We start from the raw sequence: 18,462 nt of genomic DNA, 5'->3' as shown, positions 1-18,462 counted from the left end.
CGGGCCGGACCCGGGAGGGGGGGGTGTTTGAACGCCCCCAGGGCCCGCGGGGCGGCGGAGACACCAGACGACGCCACCTCGCGTAAAAAAAAAATGAGAGGAATGGAAAACAAAGCATCTGCCGAAACCCGGGATCGAACCAGGGACCTTTAGATCTTCAGTCTAACGCTCTCCCAACTGAGCTATTTCGGCTGCTGTATTTCCCCCACCGCAAGTGGGATTATTAAGGGGTTTTATCTCCACCCCTTTATCTGGCTGATATTTCTGTGGGAAGGTTTAAACGAGGCAGATGTTCATCGTCCAACACCGCCGGGTACTGTGAAGGCCGCCAACGGACTGATGACGGGTCTTTGCAAATACAATTATATCTTAAGGCAATGATAATTGCCTGAAGACCTCCCAATGATTTTGGAGGAGGCTGAGGGGAGACCTCATTGCCCTCTACAACTACCTGAAAGGAGGTTGTAGAGAGGTGGGGGTTGGCCTTTTCTCCCAAAGGAATAATGACAGAACCGGAGCAAATGGTCTGAAGTTGTGGCAGGGGAGGTTTAGATTAGATATCAGGAAGAATTACTTTACTGAGAGAGTGGTCAGGCTCTGGAAGAGCCTGCCCAGGGAGGTGGTGGAGTCACCATCCCTGGAGGTATTTAAGAAACGTGTAGACGTGGCGCTTCAGGGCATCCTCTAGTGCCCGAGATTATTGGTTTGTGTCCGTCTGTGGGTGTGGTGTGGGTGGTTTTTGGTGGGGTTTTTTGGTTTGGTTTTTTTTTGTGGTTGGACTCCATGATCTCAAAGGTCCCTTCAAACCGTGAATATTCTGTGTGATTCTGTGATAAATGCAGCAATAACACAAAACTATATGTATATGCCTATACACAAACCCATATTAGTCCCAGGATAAAGGTCTTCTGGCTGTGGCTCCCTGCTTTATTTCAGGGGTGACAGGAACTAGAAGATTCTGTGGGATACAGGAGCATTAAAAGGGCAGTAATTTTGCATCAGTTTTCAGGAACTTTATCTTGAAGTCTGACAAATTCTGTACAGAGCTGACATGCCACAAGTAAAAGGGAATAGAAAGGGCACTTCCATCCTCATCCTCCATCCATGTTCCACAGGGAAACACTGTAACTCTGCATAAATCATAAAGCCTGACTAAGGACAGTTATAAGAAAAAATAGTTTATTCTCACATGGTTGGCTAGGTATTTATTTCAACAGGCAACTGTTATCACACTTCCGTGGCTACAGGTCGAAGGTAGAGAATGCACATATTACATTAGAGAGTACAAATACATTAGAGAGTGCATATATTACATTAGCACATGTGGCACTGCTGCTGGACACTCACACCTCAAATTTGTGTTCATCTGCACATCCAATGTGGCTCTGGAGAAAGCTACCCACAAGAGCACCCCCTATTCATGCTCCCAGAAACGGTGCTCTGCAAGATTGCCCACTGCTTCTCCCTCCCGTTCGTCAAAAATAGTCAAACCTCTCTCTTGTCCACAATAATGCAAGAGTTTAACAAATCCCTCCTTTTTCAAGGGTGGAAGCAGCTGCCTTTTCCCAGAGCAGCCCTACGAGTATTTGGTGCCCACTATTTTTTACTTTCGTTTTACTTTCAAACAGCGTATATATCCTGGAAGTCTTCTGTGAGCAACCACCACACCTTCTTCAGAAGCTGAAAATTGCAGACGAGGCACAAGATGTATTTTCAGAAGCTGAAATGCTGAGGACGGGGCCAGCAATTACTTTAGTGACTGGAAACAGAAACTCTTTACCAGAAAATTCCAATTAGGGAGAGGTTAAAAAAAAAAAAAACAACTCACAGCAAACCCATACCATTGTACTCAAGAGGCGTGCTAAAAACATACTGATACAAAAATCTCGTATTTTCATGATTTTCTGTTGCCACCAGCAATGATTGTTTTGCTGAGAAACGATGAATGGAGCCACTTAATGAGCGTGTCTCCTACGGATGCAGATAACATTATCTTGTGATCTGTGGTGTAGATAAACTCCAAATGTGTGATGACATGCATAGAAGTCAAAATACTATTGACTTCAGAGTTTTCATACATTACCACAAAAAAAAAAAAGTTTTTATGTACCAACAGGGTATTCTAATTTTTATTATCGTTAGGAACCATTGTTTTGCCAGGTGAAATGGAAATAAAAACTAAAAGTAATGCAAAACAAAATGAAACAGAAACAAAAGGATAACTCGGTCTGAAATATACTATATTTAATAAAATAGGCACTTTTTCCCCTCCAAACAAATTTGGGGGTTTGTATGAAAGTTCCTCTTACTTAAAAGTAGAAACATATTAGCATTTCATGGCTATTTAAAGGGCATAAGAACACGTTTTTAGTAAAATGGAGCGTTGTGAGTCCAGCCAAAACTATGTCCTAGAGGGAAACCAAATTGTGTTATTTTGTATTCCTCCAGAATAGAGATTGGAGGAAAAAACCCCAAGACATTAAACAAATAAACAAACAAACAAAAAAAAACCCACATTTTTTTTTCTCCAATAATCTCTTCCTCCATCTAGCACAGGACAGGGTGGACAAAGAAAAGCTATTTTCTAGCCCACCATATTACAACAACATAAACCAGCCTCAACCACAGCTGACACCCCCCTAACACCGAGCAGCAGGTAAGCAGGTCGCCAGGGTCAAACCAGAGAAAGCCTTGGAGAAGACAAGGATCATCTCCACCACCCAAACAGGGACCGACACACACACAAAGGCCCCAGAGGCCACGACTCAGGGCAGGCGGACTGGCAACAGCCCTGCCTCAGCTGCCCACTGCACCAGCTTCCAAATTCTTTCACTTTCTGCTGGCCAGGGATGTGCTGAATGGCAGATGTGGCGTACACCAAGATAACAGGGCGGCAAAGTTGGTTTTCCCCAATGCACAAGAGATTTCAGGAGCTGCTTCCAGAAGATCTGATTCAACCCACCACAGTAACCCCCAAAAGAGACGCAGACCTGACAGCTATCCCCAAATAATTTCCCAAGTGTGAGCCTCTCATTCACGATGGAAGCCAGACAGAAACCCTTTGCCAAAGGCCGGCTCTTCTCCTTTAGAAAGCTTTAGCAGTTTAAGTGACATCCACATTTACTCCATTTATTTCCTCGCTCGTGTAACCTCAATTTGTTCTGTGACACAAACCCTGAGAAACACTAACTGAAAGATTTCTGTGTTCACAGCGTTTTACATCCCTACCTCTGCCTTCTGCAGAAAGGCTTCTTCATCTCTTCCACGTGAAAACTGAGAAATAAAAACTAAAAGCATCACACACCTCCACATTAACAGTTCGCTACTTGATCCTCTGTCCTTTTCTTCCTACAGAAGCCAGAAGGTTAATGGCAAAATAAGATGTTTTCTTTAAGAGTAAAAAGACTTTTCCCTCTGAAAGAAATGCTCCCACCAGGGCACTCACTTGCTAAGGCAACCTGATCCACAGCAAAGTAGCTCAAAGCAAAAGCCTCCTAAATTAATTTTTTACAAATGTATATTTATATATTTTATAATGTGTATGTGTATATATATATATATATAAAAATAATGGTAGGAACACCAAGCCAGAAATTTCAGACATTTGGAAGGATTAATTAAATCTTCAAAAACATTTAAATAAACTAGAACAGCTTCCACTAAATATATCCTTTTGAAAAATCCACTCCCAGTAGCATCCCTTGTTTGGATAGTCACATAAACGTCAACACTTGCATCTTAAGCCTTTAAATATTCAAAACAACCTTCAAAAGATCTATTCAGTAGATCTACCACTACACACTACTGCTTCCTTCTGTGTATTTCTGATGTGATAACGCTATCACAAGTTAATTGATTTTTATTGTTCCAAAGAGACTGGAAGGTTGAAAATAATAATTATCTATACTCTCTAATCCTAAAGACACATCATATAACCAGTACACCAGCATAAGCTGATGCGAAAGATACATACTTACATGCAGCTCACTCCGAGCAGCTGCCAGAATAAAGACAGCTAAAACAGATCTTTGCAGCACTTCAGCGCCTGGTATTGACTTGTGTAAAATACAAAACAGTAAGATGGATAAGTAACTGCATATTATAAGGAAGCTGTACCTCAAGAAAACATTAAAATTAAGAAAATATTTGAATATTATCAGCAATGTGTGTTTGACAATGAAATTTAAGTGCTTTATTGGTAGAAACTTAACCTTAAGTATCCGGTAAGTCAAGTATTCTAATAGACTAGTACACATCAAGTCCTGTAACTTCTGTCCTTCCCAAATTAACATTTTGATTCCTAAACCAAGTATCAGAAACCCAAAAAATACAGGTGCAATGCAATTCTAGTACAGAATTGTTATCCCATTTCATCACAGAAAACTCACTTACCTTCAGTAATGCATTCCTAGACTTTAGAACACAGACTTGGTGCCAAGGTAAGCCCGGATGCTTACTGTTCAGCCTTCTTTTAAGATAACTCCTACCTCTCAAGAGTGGCTTTTTATCAACAGCACCATGCAGTACGCAGAAGATGAGATGAAGTTGGGAGCACTGTGGGTCCCAAGAACGTGAGATGAAGCTGGGAGTGCTTGGGGAGCAGTACCTCTAAGTCTGTATGGATCAGTATCAAGTTTTACGTTCAGTTATTACCAAAATTTAGCAGGGGCAAAGCTAAGGCAAACGCCCCAAGCTCCATTCTTCCTGCCCTTAGAGTGAAGAGGAAAGGACTTCTGCACACACTTGTGTTTTGACAGTTAACTCCCAACTTCTGTGAGAGTTTAGAAGTCGCAGCAATTTCCAAGCACACCACTGCATCCTAGTCTTATGCTTCCATCAGCTTTATGGAGGGGCAACACAAGGGTCTGAGACTGTGCCATGTACAGAAGCCAGCGATAAAACTAAGAAGACTTTTCCCTTCTATGCCTGCCACCTCAAAGCTAAAAAAGTGAAGATAATTTTTTCAGGATACACAAAGAACTAAGAAATATTACAAAAAAACAAACAACAAAAAAAAACCATCCCACCCCACCATCTACTTTTTCAGCATGCTTACTTCATCAAGAGAAACCAGTTACACTGTAACTTTTATTACTAAATCAACTACGAAAAAGATCCATTGGCATGTTTATAGAACTGAAGTTTCCTCCCAAACTTTACAGTAAAACTCAAATATTGTTTCATCTTCAAAATGTTTGCCATCAAAAAAAAAAAATAAAAATCATGAAACACTGCCTTGAATAAGGTCTGCCAAACCACATTTCACAAGAAAAGAAGTGTTTAAAATTTATCTCCATAAATAGCCTTCATATCAGAGGAAATAACATCACTGGAATGTTAACTGTGTTACAGTATTTCAAGTTTGTTACAATTACAGTTAAGAAAAGGAAATTAACATGTAAAAGACAGTAATACAGTAAACAGATGACATCTAAAACTGAGCAAAGTTTAAAGAAAATGCCTCTGGAAATTTCAGCAAGAACACCTGCTATTTCTTGACACTTGTACCCCTACCCCCCTTAAAAAGGGCATTTACAGTTATAGAGTAGGCAATGGTTTAATCAGTCACCTCCAGAAAGTAATACTGCACCAACAGAGAAAAGGACTGAACTGTATGGGTACCCTATCTAGCTTTTATCAACTGATTTATACCCTCCAGGAAACACGGCATTTTCCTCCTTGATTAAAAATAAAATACAACTCTTTAAAGTGACAAACATAATATATTACACTGTAAAAACAAACTAATAAAGAACTAAACAACTCCAGAACTAAAACAAATTCCAATGAAAGTCCCAAAGCTGTAATCACAATTATTATTAAGGCAGATTTGACTTCATTACACTAATTTATAGCATAATAAATATTCTTCATCCTGTACAGTTCTTTAAAATCAACACCTAATGAGAATATAGTATTGCACCAAAGGCTGAAATTAACAGGTTCAACTTCTAAAGTGCTGAAACCCTTCTGAAGTTGTGCCGTGCTGTAGTTCTGTATTCATCCTGGTTCATGGAGCCTGAATACATTAAGAGTTCAGCGTGGCCACTTGATCGTGGGCTTCGATGAAAAGACTGTGTGAGGTAGAACAAACTCCTTCAGGTTCTCTGCCACCCTACGGATCACCAAGCTGTGCAAATGGATCTGTCACAGGAAAGGGTTCCAAAGCTTTCTCGGAGTTTTTCCAGTTGTGAAAGTTTTCTTTGTACCATTCAACTAGTATGAAGAGAATGTTGATGAGTCAAGCTGACCAGAGGTAACAGGGAAATGCAAAAATTCCACAGATATCATAAGACTAGCAACATGCTAATAGTTCATTACGTAAAATTTTAACCTATAATATTAAAAAAAAATCTAGTTTAGATTTTTTAAATTCTTTATTCAAGACTTATTCTAGAGTTAAAAAGTAATTAATTCTAGTACCTGATGCTACTTTATTGTGATTAACCCTTTTTTAAATCAGTTAAATTCAGTACTTAAAAAGCAGACATTTTTATGTAAAATTGAAGTGTTAAATTAATTCACTGTAACTCTCATTAACTAACCTATATACCAGTCCCCCCCACTTTCCCCCCTCCTATCACTTCTACATCAATTAGTGTAAAAGCCATCAGTCCTACTTGTTTTCTTTATTCCTTCTTTCCAAGGCACTTTAGGTCTCCATCCCAAGTTGTGCATTTTTTCTGAATTCATTGGGTATCTCAGGTCATTGGTAGGTCTGATGAAGTATAAAATGCATATGGAAAACAATTTGATTAGACTTTTTCATTAACTGGACATGCAGTACCTCACATCCTCTTCAAACCAACACCAGGCATGCTTTTTGAAAAGTCCTCATCAACATGAACAGATTATATTGCCTTCAAAAAAAACCACGGCAGTTGAGTGCAGCTACAACCTTACAGTCCAGTCTGTACAGTCCACTAGTTGGACCTGACTAGAATAAATATGAATTAATATCTTATTGGCACAAAAATGAATGCAAAACTCAAATCACTGCCAATGCAATTGTGCAAATCGGCACATTTGCAACTCTTCAGACAGTCACTACGCAAGCCAGTGTTCTCCAGTATCAGCATTCACATTTTTCATCCTGAAAGCCCACAAATTTTCACATACTTCAAGATTCAAAATACACAGACTTCCAAAGCATCATGGCTACAGCGCCCCATTAGCTACACAAACTTAATAATATTGAATATGTAGAATCCCAGCCTGCAAGATTCAACACAGAAAGAGATTCTCTACATTTAAAGCACGGCACAAATTTTCACTTCCACAATGTGGCAGTGAGGTAGTCTAGTGCAGCATTCCTGCATTACTGGCACTAGCACACCCAGTAGTTAAGCTACGTGTGCAGACAGAAACCAGCTACTTATCACCGTTCCTAAAACATGCTAATCTCAAGCAGAAGCCGAACTAATTTTTCCATGGCAAGTAACCCTCGTGACCTTTAAGTCACTCATTATAGAGTTAAATACTCATTAGTTACGTATTTTAAGAATCTTTTATAAGACTTCAACACTCGTTAAAACATGTATTCCTATGTGGTTAGTTTTCCCAAGCCCGTTTACGTTTAAACATTAGCAGACAGGGCCCAATACACATGAAGAAACATCTCAGTCTGAATTACACTGAGGCCTACTGAACACTCGCTTCATGTGAGCCAAAGGCAATTTCTTCAAAGCCCTGCCATACACTCAGATACAATTCTGAGGAACGCTTCCTTTTAAAAACAAGAATTAGTACATTTAAAGACACTTCAGTTGCCACGATAACAATCCAAATGTGAACAGAAAGTGAGAATTCTAAAGGCCATCGTAGTACTTAACTGCTATCGGCAGATACGTCATTTGTAATCACTCTGGAGACAAAGAGTGATATCTAAAGTAAGCAGAGACTCATTGTTGCTGCAGAAAAGAAATGAAGATAAAAGAACAGAGCCAAACCAAGCCTGAAATTAATGACGCAAACACACAGCAAAAGCATATTTATAAAAGCTATCCATTTTTGCCGCCACCCTAACTTTGGCACCTCAGGGTTTTACATCTACTTTTGAGGTAATAGTTTCAGCTTAAGATAGGAATCTAAAATTAACTACACTCTGTTGGTGCATATTTCTGCCTGTGGAGAGCGGGTCTTACCTATAAAGCATATCTAAGTCTGAACTAGTGACATTAACGTCAAAACACTAAAGCTAAATGAGACATGGTGGGATTCATCTCACTCAAGTGATACTGAATACAAAGTACTGAATAAACTACCTAAACTACCCTTAAGAAAAAAGATTTAGCTACTGTGTAAAGCCTGCCTGAAGAAAGTTAGAAGGCAGACAGATTAGCATTACACATTCCCCTTCAAGACATACGCTCCGACCTAAGGATCCTGACAATAAATCGAAATCCTATTTTTCTATACAGTGTTCTGAACAGATCAAAGATGTCAAATCCACTAGCAAAAAAAAAGAAGAAAGCAAAACCACTCCTACTCCCCTCAAAAGTTTTCCTTCCTACAGAGCAGAAACACCTCCAGAAAAAAATATTTGGCAAGAGCCCCAGAAGCCTTCCAGATAAAGCTATCCTGCCTGTGCTTCACTATTTTCTTACCTGTCTTTGACATAATCCATCCAGTGCTCCATTTCTGACTCCGAACTGGTTTTCTTTATCTGTCAAAAAGAAACAAAAATTACTCCCATCTTGCACTGTTTTATCATACATTTAAAAACAGATCATTTTTTAAAAATAATTTTTTAAAAACAGTATTTAAGTCTGTTAAAAAAAAACCAACCCACAAACAGAAATGGTCTTTTGTCTAAACTGAGTTTTCAAACTACAAAATTATCAAAACTACCTAGAACAATTCCAATACTTGTCCTTCACCTGAGCACTGCCTAACAAGTTGTTAGATTTTAATAGTGCCACGTTCTCAGAACAAAACTGAAGCAGCCAGCATGAAAAAACCCTATTGAAACGTATTTAATCATTATGCCAGTTTTGTCCCACGTCAGGGTAAACGATGCAGCAGTGCAACACATGATAGCCTGTACTACAAACTTACACAATAGAGCTGCCACAGAAAGGGTAGCCTGTTGTTCTGCTTCAATTATCTTCCAAGATCCACCACAAACCTAAGCTCTCTTGGAGCTACAAAAGGTTTATAGTGTAATTGTCCATAGGTGCAATGGCTGGTAAAGAAAAGCATCATAGCTGTCTACTCACCAAATGGATTAACTCCTTAGCAAGCTGGACAATGGACATCTCAAAGTTAGTTCCAATGTTATAAATTTCACCTGGCTTCCCCTCCTTCAGGACAGTTAGGAATGCTTCTACCACATCAGTTGCATAAAGGAAGTTCCTTCTTTGAAGTCCAGAACCATGAATACAGCTTAAAACCAGGAAAAGGCAAGAAAATTTTGTTAATCCTTAAATAGAAGCATTCAATTTATTAGACTGTGTTTTAAGCAGCTTTGCTGGTACCTTAAGTAGCTGACATGCAAATAATTCTTTAGTTTAGGGAAAACCTATTAGTAAAATAAATGATTCATAGCTTAGTTATGAAATTATCATTTTATACACTATGCCACTTATTTATAGTTGTAATTACAGTTTTATAACATAAGTATCACAAACAAAAAAGCAAATTACATACCATTTTCTGTTCTGTTGCAACAAAGATATAAACTTTGGAATAACCTAAGGAATTGAACACAGAAAAAAAAAATTACTCTGCTATTTTAGAAGCTGTTTTTCTGCAAAGAACATGGGGTTTCACCAGTAAGAAGCTGTTTTTCTGCAAAGAACATGGGGTTTATTAAATGTTATTAAGTGTTTTGATAAGACCCTTTAAAAACTTTCAAGTTCTCTTAAGTCTAATCAAAGAACGTATCAAGCCTAGGAACTGCAAGGATTTGCGTTGTTTGCGTTTTTTTCAGAGTAGATGCCTCTGTTGTGTTGTAAAGCTTATCTTTCTGGTCAACCATTACAAATCAGTATTTACAAGCCACTAGCTTGGAGCATAAAGATTTACAGTATTATATTCAGCTATAAGCTTAGACCCATTCATAGTGTCCCAGAAACTTCAGAAGAGTTGGCCCTGCTATTAAAGTTTTAAAACTGAAACAATTAGAAAGCTATTCGGATTCTTTTAGCTTTGTTAACTTACCACTCTAAACACGGGAGTTTTAGCTTTGTTAACTTACCACTCTAAACATGGGAGCTAAAGATCCATACTAAAGATCTAAACTAAAAATCCATATAGCCTAGTATTGTGGTCTTAGCAGTAACTAAAAGTAGATACTTGAGGAGGAATATCTATAAGCTGAAAGCAAGTGAACCTTAGACCCATTCATAGTGTCCCAGAAACTTTAGAACAGTTGGCCTCGCTATTAAAGTTTTTAAACTGAAACCATTAGAAAGCTATTCTTACCATTTTCTGTTCTGTTGCAACAAAGATATAAACTTTGGAATAACCTAAGGAATTGAACACAGAAAAAAAAAAAATTACTCTGCTATTTTAGAAGCTGTTTTTCTGCAAAGAACATGGGGTTTCACCAGTAAGTATTAAGTGTTTTGATAAGACCCTTTAAAAACTTTCAAGTTCTCTTAAGTCTAATCAAAGAACGTATCAAGCCTAGGAACTGCAAGGATTTGCGTTGTTTGCGTTTTTTTCAGAGTAGATGCCTCTGTTGTGTTGTAAAGCTTATCTTTCTGGTCAACCATTACAAATCAGTATTTACAAGCCACTAGCTTGGAGCATAAAGATTTACAGTATTATATTCAGCTATAAGCTTAGACCCATTCATAGTGTCCCAGAAACTTCAGAAGAGTTGGCCCTGCTATTAAAGTTTTAAAACTGAAACAATTAGAAAGCTATTCGGATTCTTTTAGCTTTGTTAACTTACCACTCTAAACATGGGAGCTAAAGATCCATACTAAAGATCTAAACTAAAAATCCATATAGCCTAGTATTGTGGTCTTAGCAGTAACTAAAAGTAGATACTTGAGGAGGAATATCTATAAGCTGAAAGCAAGTGAACAGCGATACATCCCCTGAACAGACTTCTCAACATCATGCAACCTGTAGCCAGACGTTTCCCAAGTCACAAATCAGTGAAAGACATTTTAAAAACCCTTGCTTATCCACCTGCCACAATGTAGGGAAAAATAAATTTATTTGAAAAAAAACCCCAATATATAAAAAGCAATTCAGATTTAAAAATACCTCACTAGAACTGAAAAATGCAGCTGCATTTCGCACAAGCTCCGAACTCCAAAGATTACGTATGATTATCACTATCATTCCATTTACTAGCACAGCAGATCGTGGTATTGCCTACAAAGGCAACTCCCTCTCACTAATAATCATTTTAAATAGTTCCCCTGCAAGCTATGTGAGGAAATACAAAGAATAAGTTACTTTGTACTATTTCTCACCATATATCTGATTGTTATAGCTTTACCTTACCTATTTTCTCTACAGGCTGGAACATCTCTTTCTGTACCAGACATACTGCTCTCTCACAGTTTACTGTTTTAAATGTTTACCTTAGTTATTAAATATTCCTAACTACCGCACACGACATGTGAGTAAATATAATTTGTAGAGGAACCCTGCCAGATAGAGGGTAGTTAAATATCCTTTGAAAACTAAAAAAAAATTACAAAACAAAAGCATTGTAGTAAAATTCACATAAATAAATAGAAATCTCTAATTGATACTTTACTGATAACCAAAACACACCTGTTCATTGTGTTGATGGTAAGATGTTAGTGTGAGATCAAAATATATAACCACAGGTGAGTGTGAACAAACACACCTGTAAGGCAGTTCTTTTTTCACAAGTCAGTCCATTCTTATAAGAAAAAAGTAACATCGCTACACCCCTAAATTATGGCATACTGAAGTTCAGGATAAAGCACAGGTTTAACTTACTTTTTCTGGATACTGGTGTGGTCCATAAACATTACTGCTCCGTGTGATAACAACAGGGAACTGAAGAGCATTAAACATGCATGTGATTACATACGAAAATATATACCAGTAAAAATCTATAGGCTTGCTACTGACCAATAAATAATAAACTGACACACCCACAGTGCTTACTCAAAAACCTGCACACCCTTACAAACATTAATAAATTAAACGTACTTCCATCAAACAGGCAGGGTCTCCAGCCTGCTCAGTCTGTTAGAAGCATCACACCTGACAAATGTTTGTAATCTCTCAGTCTTGCTAGGGAAGCACCATAGGATGTTACATACACACATCTGGTTGACTGAAGACTGACTTACTACTACTTATTCCAAGAAAATGTTTCACAGACTTTAACATCTTATTCAAGTCAGTTTTACGTCAAAAACAACATTTGCAAGAGCTAACCTGAGGTATTCAAAATTTTAAATATTTTTGCTTAAACAAACATGAGTAATAGGATTTTTTCCTTTTTTTTTTTTTGCTTTCCCTATAAGCCTAATCTTAATACAATTTGAACTTTGCATATTCTACTTCTCTATAAGCAGATTACCTTTAAGCTTAACACTGTTTTCTAATTTGCTAGTGTTCTCTTTCACCATTATCAAAGAACATTTAAAGACATTACAGTTCAGATTTTCAAAAAAAGTTCAAAACATTTGACCTCCCCACTGTCTTGCAGTGTAACTCCACCAATAAGGGGTGGACATTCTCCGACACATCCAACCTACAAGATTAGCAATCAGGAAAGAAGTAGCACTGGGTGGACTAGTACCGATTTTTTTCTTTTATACTCTTATATACATAATATAGACACTTAAGCATGGACTTCAGAGTTTTTGAAGCTTCCATCAACTTACTTGGTACCTTTCCCAGTACGACTGAACAAAACACTCTGCAGCTGCTTTAGAGGAGGCATAGGGATTTGTTGGACGTTTTGGTGAGGATTCATCAAATTCCTGAAATGAAAAGGAAAAATTTGAATTACTCAATTTCTTTTGCCTTGTTAGTCACAAAAGCTACAGTTGCAACTGAAATAAAAATCCCTAAATATCCAAGTACACCTGTCTGAGAAAGTCACTCTTCCACTTACAGCAGAAGACCAATAATAAAAGACAGTTTTTATAGTCCTAGCAGAGCACCTCATGGTAGCAGGTCCTTAGATTTTGATCTTGTACTGTAACCACAGGGAGGTTCAATCTTTTTCAGGGTCCTATTGACTCAGAGCACCATTGCACCCGAGCCAGCAAATTAACCTTTCAGTCCTAGATAAAGGGGTCCATTCTCTCTTTTCTATAAATTTTATTTCTAGAAGAAAAGTAGAAAAGTGCTCCAAAGCAAGGTTTCAACAATTCTGACCTGTTCCAGAAGAGGTAGCTTCATGGCTATCCTGCCACTTCTATCTACCTCTCACTTGCGAGAGGAGGAAGGGGGGAAATACAATAACTACCCAAAGAAAGGAGGAATTCTACACTGCCTGAGATGCAAATCTTAACAATCACCTTAACACGTGATTAAAGGCTCACTGACCTTTTCTGACCTTTGCCTCTGAAATTAATTGACCTGAATTTACTTGTTGACATTCTCCCCCTCCCAAAAGGGGAAAAAAAAAAGAACTTCTACTGTGATCCACAAAGAGAACAAAGAACCAATTAAATGGAAGTGCTCTTTTCACAGCCCAGTGGCAGAAGCAGCTCACTTGAAGTTGTCTCAGCCAAACCACTAGTCTACATGCAGGAAAACAACATCCTTGGGTATCATAAAAGCCTACAAATTGAAGTTGTGTCGAAGGAACTGATAAAGACATTGCAAGAACAAGAAAATGCACATGATTTTTCTGAAATAGAGTAGTATTGTCATGGATTATGGCACAAGACTCTAAAGGTGTAAATAGCAGCCAAGGAAAGATAAGCATGCATAATTTGCCTTTTTACTGAGCTAAATTACATTTCCTGAATTAAGGTCAGGAATAATAAGAAACATCTGCATATTTCTTCCGGTAATACGGGAACTGTTCCCTGTTCAAATTGTCAATACCTACTGACAATCAACCTACTAACAGTTCTCTTAGTATTTTATCTAGAGTACAAAACAGTTCCCTGCCTGTCAAGTTTATAGTCAAGGCAGACCAGGAAAAATTAAAAAAAATAAAAGAAAAATAAAAGAACAGCATACTGTGCACATTACTGAAGTTTCACAAATGCTCCAAGGCAAGATTTGTAGAATACATTCCTTTGATACTATCTCTGAGGAGTATTCGCATGTCATTAATGACCCCAAACTCACTCCTTTGGGTAATACATATTCAATATAAAACATACTAAAAAAAAAAAATCAGGACAATTTTGATACTTAGTTTTCTAGAAACAACTAGCACTTGTTTACAAGTTACAGTATTGTCAGAAACAGCTTGAAAGTCTATAAAACAAACTAAAAAAAAAAAATCAGGACAATTTTGATACTTAGTTTTCTAGAAACAACTAGCACTTGTTTACAAGTTACAGTATTGTCAGAAACAGCTTGAAAGTCATACATTTACAGAGACCATGGAAAGTTAGATTCTTTTTAGCTTGTTTACAAGTTACAGTATTGTCAGAAATAGCATGAAAGTCATACATTTACAGAGACTATGAAAAGTTAGATTCTTTTTTTTTTCCCCACTATTAAAGGCAAGTAAAGCTAAAAAAAACCCTCATGCACTTTCAAACTCACCTCATCAGTGCTACCTCCGTACACCTCATCTGTACTGACATAGACAAACTTCTCCACGTTGGCTTCATGCGCAGCAGCAACCAGCACGTTAGTGCCATAGACATTCACATAGGTGAATTCCAGGGCATGCCAAAATGAAAGATCTGCATTTAAAAAAAAAATTTCAAACAATTCTAATTAAATTTAGGCTTCCTATTGAACCGCAACATTAGAGGCTGCAATATAGACTGGGACTTTAGTTCTTTGATTGTCAGATAGCAAGGTGAATAAATTAAATGAAGACACTTTCTACACTTACTTGAAGACAAAATCCTTGCTCTCGACAAGAGGCTGGAATCGGGAGCTTGTTGGCTGGGGATGGTTCCATTTGAAACAGCATGATTTAATTTTACTTAGGCGGCAGCATAACTATTGCCCCACCACCACTAGGAAGGGCCAAGCTCACTAAGAAAAGTATTAGACAGATGTAAGATGCACTATTACATACCTATTACTGTTAATTAACTAGCACCCGTTTTAATTCTTAGAATTGTCCCACTGACCTAATGACTTTGAGCATATCAAATCTGACTACTTTGAGAAGCACTTTCCTGGAGAACTCTTTGAGGATTTCTTCTCGTGAAGAAAGGAGTGCAGTAGGGATAGTTCTCCAGTGTTACTGAAGAGTGGTAATCTGAAATAGGCACTTTTAAGTGTAATTCATTCTCTCTTTTTAGATTCCAAGCAGGATTCTGAAGGGAGCTATGCCTAATCCTTCAGCTTCCACACTGTGTTTTTTCCTGCAAGGCTGGAACCAATCAGGGAAAAAGGGCTATATACAAATTCTTTCTCCATTGTCTTCATGATTCCACCAGTACACTGTCAGTCACCTGTGTGTCTAGATGGAATTTAAAACTGTGATGCACCAAAAAAAAAAAAAAGGCATTACCATTTATGTGCAATGAAAACAGACAACAGTCAGATGAAGCACTTTTTAAATTAAGGCTGTGAACCTGTTTAAGTTAAAAAGGCCACTAGACATTGAATCATGTAGTTTGTAGAGACAAACTGTATCCTTGTTTTATACGAAGGAAAAAGACAACAATATCAGTATAATCAGTATATATTTCAAAAAAGTATATTGATGGAAAATATAGCAAAATGTGCAACAATGCTTACCTACATGTGTTTGGGCTGCAAAATGAAGGACTATATCTATTTTCTCAGTTTCGAAGAGCTGTTTTATAAAATCAGGTTCACAAATATCTCCCTAAAAAAAAAAAATTAACAAATTATTTTTGACAGAAAATAGTAAGCTTCCATTTTTATCAAGCATCACATAACAAACCATTACAAAGGAAGAATGGGACACAAATAGCACCAGCAACTGCGTTTCAGGCAACTTATCAATGCTACGTTTAAAATAAGACCAGATATAAAATTCACACATTTTGAGCAACAACCTCAACAAAACTTATTTCACAATTTATGTTACTATTTTACATTAGAAACAGCATCACCCCCAAAATATACACAACAGAAGTATACTGTGTAGGTTGCTGAGGTTGAAATGACACATTCCCACAGCAAATAAAAGAGTTAGAGCCTGGCTAGTCTGTCAGTGACACCTAGTGGCATTATGAAAGGTGGATTTCCACTTCTATCAAAATAGATTGTTGGGTCTTGCAAGGATTTTTGGTTTTTGTTGTTTGTTCTGGTAATTTCTCTGTTTTTAAATTGACATATTTAGAAAATAGTCAGGCATCAACACAGAAGCCGTTCTTTAGTTTGACACAGAAGCAACAACAGCTTTTAAAGGTAAATGCAAGCTGAGGAAAAGTTTTTTTTATATTTATCTGTTGGCTTAAATTAAGCAAAATAGTACCTGAGAAGAAGGGGTGTCCTGGGGCGAAACACTTTTGTATTTTCAATAACAAAGCAATTAACTAAAAATAGTTCTAATGCAGCTATGTTTTAAGAAGTTCTGAAGCAACAATTCTGAACAATAGCCTCAAAGAAGTAATATATGTCAGAAAGAGGAGAAAGATTAACTGATTTTCCTATTTCTTATCCCTGAATACAACTGAAATGCCCCAGTAAATAGAATTCATTCATTATTTTAAACTAGACGGTTACAGTTACTGACTTTTTTAAAGCTGAAGTTCAAACTCAATACATCTGTGCTGAGCAACAACAGGAAATTGTTATAAAACTACATCTTTCACACAGCCCCTTATTCAAATTTTCTAAACTTCTCTACCTTCCAAACAGGCTGCTTTTCTACAGCACCACTAGAGGCTTTATCCTTCCTGCTCTCCCCTAAGGCCAGTAACGGGGTTATCAGTTCTAACCCTAAGGCTTATCCATCACAGTGTAATTTTTCCTGTGCTTTTTTTCCTACCAGTGTAAACTGCTTAGCTGTATACCAGCTGCATATAAGCTCTGATCAACCTTCCTTCCAAAAACAAAAAGAAAAAAAAAACACACACAAAAATCCTACAAAACAAACCAAAAAACAATCAACAACTGAAAAGCTGGAGTGAATTATAGTGGCATAAGTTATGCGAGAACATATTCCTACTCCACAAGTAGTGTAGAATCAGTGTTACTATCCCCCTGCTTCACACAGGGATCCAGCTGTTTACAGGATGCCTTCTAGAACTCCATGCTTTCCCCCACAATTAAATGTAAATATATATCCAAGTAACTATATGAGGCTTTTCTATAGCATCCACATGTTTCATATTACATACTGGAAACTGCTGAAATCATTAGGAAAAACCACCAAGTTTTGGGTATGCTGAAACTGCCTACAGTTGCTTAGCTCTAAACTTCTCTACCTTCCAAACAGGCTGCTTTTCTACAGCACCACTAGAGGCTTTATCCTTCCTGCTCTCCCCTAAGGCCAGTAACGGGGTTATCAGTTCTAACCCTAAGGCTTATCCATCACAGTGTAATTTTTCCTGTGCTTTTTTTCCTACCAGTCTAAACTGCTTAGCTGCATACCAGCTGCATATAAGCTCTGATCAACCTTCCTTCCAAAAACAAAAAGAAAAAAAAAACCACACACACAAAAACCCTACAAAACAAACCAAAAAACAATCAACAACTGAAAAGCTGGAGTGAATTATAGTGGCATAAGTTATGCGAGAACATATTCCTACTCCACAAGTAGTGTAGAATCAGTGTTACTATCCCCCTGCTTCACACAGGGATCCAGCTGTTTACAGGATGCCTTCTAGAACTCCATGCTTTCCCCCACAATTAAATGTAAATATATATCCAAGTAACTATATGAGGCTTTTCTATAGAATCCACACGTTTCATATTACATACTGGAAACTGTTGAAATCATTAGGAAAAAACACCGAGTTTTGGGTAAGCTGAAACTGCCTACAGTTGCTTAGTAGACATCCCCTTCCCCCTCATGCAACTTTTATCCCAACAGATCAGAGATAATCACTTACTGAAATAAAGAGACAGGTTCACAAAGATGTAAAAAGCTGTGGGGGTCACCAAATAGGACAAGTTCAATTCCCAATCGTGCCTGCATCTGAGAGGTATGTTTAACTTACATCTACCACCTCTGACAAAGCTGCCCCAAGGTTGCTATTTCAGAAAATGTAACTATATGCATTTCCCTGATGTCCTGCAGCTTTATGTAGCCCAGCTAGACAGAGAGACCAGCATCAGCATTGACTTTCATAGAGGGGAAGAACTTCAGCATAAAAACCCAGCAGTCAGAAAGTTTATCTGAACAATAAACCAAAATCCTTCTCTTGTCTGAAGGTAACACCGTGG

The 18,462-nt window shown here is 37.7% G+C and overlaps 1 protein-coding gene and 1 non-coding gene across 2 annotated transcripts; both read right to left on the bottom strand.

Moving 5' to 3' along the window:
- Nucleotides 1–119: 119 nt before the first annotated feature.
- TRNAF-GAA lies at nt 120–192 on the bottom strand. Its single transcript has one exon. It is a non-coding gene; the product is annotated as a tRNA-Phe (tRNA).
- Nucleotides 193–5,074: 4,882 nt separating this feature from the next.
- Nucleotides 5,075–15,931, bottom strand: TGDS (TDP-glucose 4,6-dehydratase; the record flags this gene model as incomplete). Its single annotated transcript, XM_014955498.1, has 9 exons — nt 5,075–6,216; nt 6,621–6,718; nt 8,607–8,665; nt 9,219–9,384; nt 10,426–10,469; nt 11,932–11,991; nt 12,831–12,929; nt 14,683–14,825; nt 15,841–15,931. Coding segments are annotated over 9 exons (861 nt in total), but the record flags the coding sequence as incomplete, so codon positions are not given.
- Between the last annotated feature and the right edge of the window lie 2,531 nt (nt 15,932–18,462).

This window comes from Calidris pugnax, unplaced genomic scaffold (assembly GCF_001431845.1).
Source record: "Calidris pugnax isolate Ruff unplaced genomic scaffold, ASM143184v1 scaffold153, whole genome shotgun sequence".
Taxonomy (NCBI): Eukaryota; Metazoa; Chordata; class Aves; order Charadriiformes; family Scolopacidae; genus Calidris; species Calidris pugnax.
Note: the sequence above shows the minus strand (reverse complement) of the source record. Positions and strands in the feature narration are given on the sequence as shown.